The sequence below is a fragment of the Frieseomelitta varia genome, unplaced genomic scaffold (assembly GCF_011392965.1).
Source record: "Frieseomelitta varia isolate USP_RPSP 00005682 unplaced genomic scaffold, Fvar_1.2 scaffold_1022, whole genome shotgun sequence".
In the NCBI taxonomy this organism is placed as follows: Eukaryota; Metazoa; Arthropoda; class Insecta; order Hymenoptera; family Apidae; genus Frieseomelitta; species Frieseomelitta varia.
This window is the reverse complement of record NW_025108665.1, coordinates 77163-81493: the sequence shown is the minus strand read 5'-3', so window position 1 is coordinate 81493 and position 4331 is coordinate 77163. Positions and strand designations below refer to the sequence as shown.

Below are 4331 nucleotides of genomic sequence, written 5' to 3'. Positions count from 1 at the left end.
CAAAAATACACTTATAAATATGGGAAATTGTAAATTGGTTTTAACTACTTTGATAATTCTAGTTAAAATCTAATATATATATTTTTAGTAAGTATTTTTAGTATTATTTATCTATATATTTTAGTAAAAATCATCCATGTCTTTAAAGATACATTTATAAATATGAGAAATTGTAAATTGGTCGTTTTGATCATTTTTGTTGAAATCTAACATTTAAGCTCGCGTTATATTTTAAATTTGACTATTGTAAATCAACGACTATGATTTACATTTCTCTGCACCGGTAATACAACATAAAAGTGAGGTTTCCCTATGACCAAATAACACAATGGAAAAACATGTTTCTTAAAATCGAAACATGAATGCGATAAGGTCTCTGTTAGACAAAAAATTATTCATCTACATTTTAATTTAGGAATTTCTTTAATTAAAAGACGTACTATATATCGTCAATTGTTCTTCAGTATTGTCTTCTTTAAATAATACAACGATCTTGTTCGATATTTATTACCTCTGGCTTCTTGGTCTTTTCCAATGTTCATGGATTCTCTAAACTAAAAGCACTTGACATTGTCAACTTCTTCCAGTATTGTCTTCGTCACTATCAAGTTGCAGTGCATACTTGAAGCGACGAAAAGAGAAAAAAAAAAAAAAAAAAAAAAAAAAAAGAAATAACAGAAAATATACTAAGCATGTTTTCGAATATCGTGAATTAGAGAGTGCGATCGGTCCGCGCACAAGATATACTAAGTTAATAGCTGCTCCCAATGTGAAAAATAGTAGAACTCTAACATAAATTCAGATTTGCCTACATGGATCATCTCGACAACAATGCCTTTCTTTAGACTTAGTGTTTCACAAAAGGTTTAATGGTTTACCAAAAGGTGTAACCGCCTTCTGTTCCTCCTCCTAGGAAATTTTTCTTTTGCGATATAGCCACGCTGTGACTCGCCATTGCAGCTAATTGGGCGGCGTTTGGAACTGTCGGAGGTGGTGGCAAGACAGGTTGTGAGATACTATCAAATCGATTAGTCGCATCGAATCCATTCTTCAAAAGAATTCAACAGATTAGTAACTCTTGTACGTCATAGATAAAAGATATTCAATATATAGGTTTCAATAACTTACAGGCATGACGAGTGTAGGAGGCCTAACTGGAGGTTGCATTGCTGCTGCAGGGTAATACGCTGCAGCTGCAGCCAATGGTGGGTAATATTGCAACGGGCCGTATGCAGGATAACCCGCTAAGTACCCCGGGTATCCTTGGCCGTACATTGGTTGATACATCTAGTTCATACAAATTAATCAAAGATTCTGAAAGCAATTTCTCGTGTGAAGTATCCTATGATGAATATATTACAATTAACGCAGGAAAATACAATTTACAAATTTATAAATACATGTGTACGTCCATGTATGATATATTCATATGTTCTAGCCTTAATCTTTTAAACGAAGATAATGAGTCAAGGTTAAAAAGTTAAATATATATGTTAATAAATTATTTACAATATTTAAAATATGTATGTTAAATATATATGTATGTACAATATATATTTCCTGTAACGAACAAATGCTACAAGGTCGTAGAACAAATTAATTCATAGAATACCCCACGATAGACAACGGGATGCAACAATGTCCTTACCATCGGATGAGTAAGAGTCTGATCGTATGTCGGCGGCGGTGGTCCTTGCGCTGCATACAGCTGTGGCTGATTAGGAAATACTCCGTACGGTGCGGCACCTGCAACTATTGTAAGACTCGCATATAATCGGATCACTGAAACCTGGCGGGATCGACACATCGAAACACAGAGATGATTCTCTTACGTGTACTACCGTAGGTAGCAGGCTGTGCCGGCGCAGGGACAAAACCTGTTGGTGGATGAGGTGTCACCGGGTATGCTGTAACACATGCAATGGAAAATGCAAGTCCGTTCAATTTGTTGGCCGTAGGTTTGATCTAAGCCAACGGTACGTGGTACCACTGCCAGAAAGGATAAGAGACAACATGAATTATCGCGCAACAGGGAACATCGGAACACTTCCATCCTTTATCAATCTTTTCGAAGAGATGCATAGCATCGTAAGTTCCCTCTTTGTCTCCTGTTGATCGTATAATTCATGTCCTCAGCATCGAAACATTTTTGACGCAAATCTTTTTCTATTACACGTTTGCATTTATTAACGAGGCGAACGTATCGTTCCTCCCAAGTTGATCAAATTTCAAACGGATACGACGCGTCAAATATGCCTTGATTCCAAAAGTGGTACTCCCACACCCAAGTATATCTTACACATGACATACACCGTTTTTATCAAGGTACTATTCAAAGCTCAAACAATGTTAGTCACTAAATAATGGTGAAAAGAAATAACCGAAAAAACGGTATCGTTGCCTTCTTGTTACCTTTAGAGTTTACAGCAGTTTACAATTTTATATATACGTCACATACAAGTGGAGAGAGCAAAAGTTGCAATCGAAACGTGTCAAGAAAAAAAGAGTGAAAAAAATAAAGAGAATCAACGAAGAAATTAATAATGCATGTCCGCGTAAACTTCAGTGGTACAAGACAGGCTTCATAGTAAAAACATTTACGGCTCTTTCGAAAATCCATCTATCCATCAATTTTTTTTTTTTTTTGTTTCTTTTTTGTACGTAATTTCTTGAACAGTCAATTATATTCAAAAAAACGGGATTGTACGATCAGAGAATTGAACTTCCAAGAATTCTCGAAAGAAACGTAATTGAAAGCGAGACACTTGAGAATAGCTTAGCAAACTATACTTCTGGTACCTTAATTGTGAATAAATAAACAACAGCACATATATATATATGTATACATATATATACATGTATATGTATATATATATATGTATATATGTTTGGAATTTGACATGGAGCAATCTGTGGTATATCTTGTCACTAATATAATTAAAATGAAAAACGTCTCGAGCAATGGTTCTTTCTTTTTTGTTTGTTCTTTTTCTTTTTTTCTTTTTTTTTTAAGAAACAGACAAAGAATCACGTTGAAGAAAAAAAAAGGAGAAACAAAAACGAACGAAAATTCGACTTGTCGAATTCTTTTCATCTTCTTTGAAATAATACATAGAAAAATACAAACGAGTCTAAACAATATAGCCACTACGGATGATATGTAATGTTCGACAGTCAAAAGAATCGTCGGACAGTCAGTCTGAGAGAGTTGGGAAAAGAAAGACGAAGAAAAAAATGAAAGAAGAATTAACAAGAATAAAATGAGAAACTATTCTCAAATGAAAACTCGCGTTGATCGACCTACCTTTACTTCTAAACTAAGATATACGAAACCGATCTCAAAGCAAATAGCGTTACGCAATCAAGGTAAAAGCCAAATACATTCGTCTAAATAGTCGAACCTTTGAATATTCATGAACTGACATCAAGTGTTTGAAGAATTAAATGCATTGAACGATTGTATCAGAAAAATGTTATCTTTCGGTATAATTTCTATCTCGTATGGACGTATGCAAGATAAAACTCTCAATTTTAATTTCCTCGATTAACAATCTCGAGGATCGACAAGCATCGTGATAATTCGAAAATAATAATAGAAAATCTTAAAAGATTCGCAAGCAATATACTATTACCACATACACAGTTATGAAACATTCAGGTTCGACTAGATCAAGAAAAAAAAAAAAAAAAATAAATAAATAAATGACAAAAAACAGAGCTAAAATAAAGCCAGGAATAAGTAGGGTAAATGGATTGTTCCAAAAAATGGTGTTAAAAAACAAGCCCAAGTAATTAAAATCCGATTATGTGAGACAATTTCTTTTCGTTCTTTTCTTTTTGTTTTTGCTCTATAAATCGTACAAGTTAATCCAATTGAATTTGATTCTCATTCAGATCAACTAAGAAAATCGTCATTGCTTTCGGGCGGTGAATGTGTAATTTATACAATGAGTACAGTGGTACGATGAAAAAAGGTATACATATATATATATGTCCGTAATATGTACATATATATATGTATATGTATATCAAGTTCCACACATTCAAAAAGTTGTGACAAGATTCAGCAAACCACAAATTTCTGCAAATATCCATAAATAAAGATCAAACATGATTAAAAGTTCTTTATAATTGCGTAATATATAATTATTAATTGGGCGCTGTTCGCGTAAACATTGCCACGAGCAGACTCTTTCGTCATCGGCCACGTTCAACTCTCATTCTCGTAAGCAAACCACGAGAACGCCCAATTTTCATTTTTTTTTTTTTTTTTTTTTTTTATTATAAATATATCGTTTTCACATTTCCAATTTTTTACGTAGCGAGCAATA

The 4331-nt window shown here is 33.5% G+C and overlaps 1 protein-coding gene across 2 annotated transcripts in view; it reads right to left on the bottom strand.

Annotated features, from left to right (window-relative positions):
* Window positions 1-631: 631 nt before the first annotated feature.
* Window positions 632-4331, bottom strand: part of LOC122526893 (DAZ-associated protein 2-like) — a 9727-nt gene continuing 6027 nt past the window's right edge. The window contains exons 2-5 of one of the 2 annotated variants that reach the window (XM_043650534.1): window positions 1833-1907; window positions 1649-1752; window positions 1129-1287; window positions 632-1048 (exon numbers count right to left, since the gene is read on the bottom strand). In XM_043650534.1, the coding sequence (XP_043506469.1) occupies window positions 875-1048; window positions 1129-1287; window positions 1649-1752; window positions 1833-1907 (512 nt within the window). In that variant the 3' untranslated portion in view covers window positions 632-874. The remainder of the gene's footprint in view (window positions 1049-1128; window positions 1288-1648; window positions 1753-1832; window positions 1908-4331) is intronic. The other variant, XM_043650542.1, reaches the window with a different exon arrangement.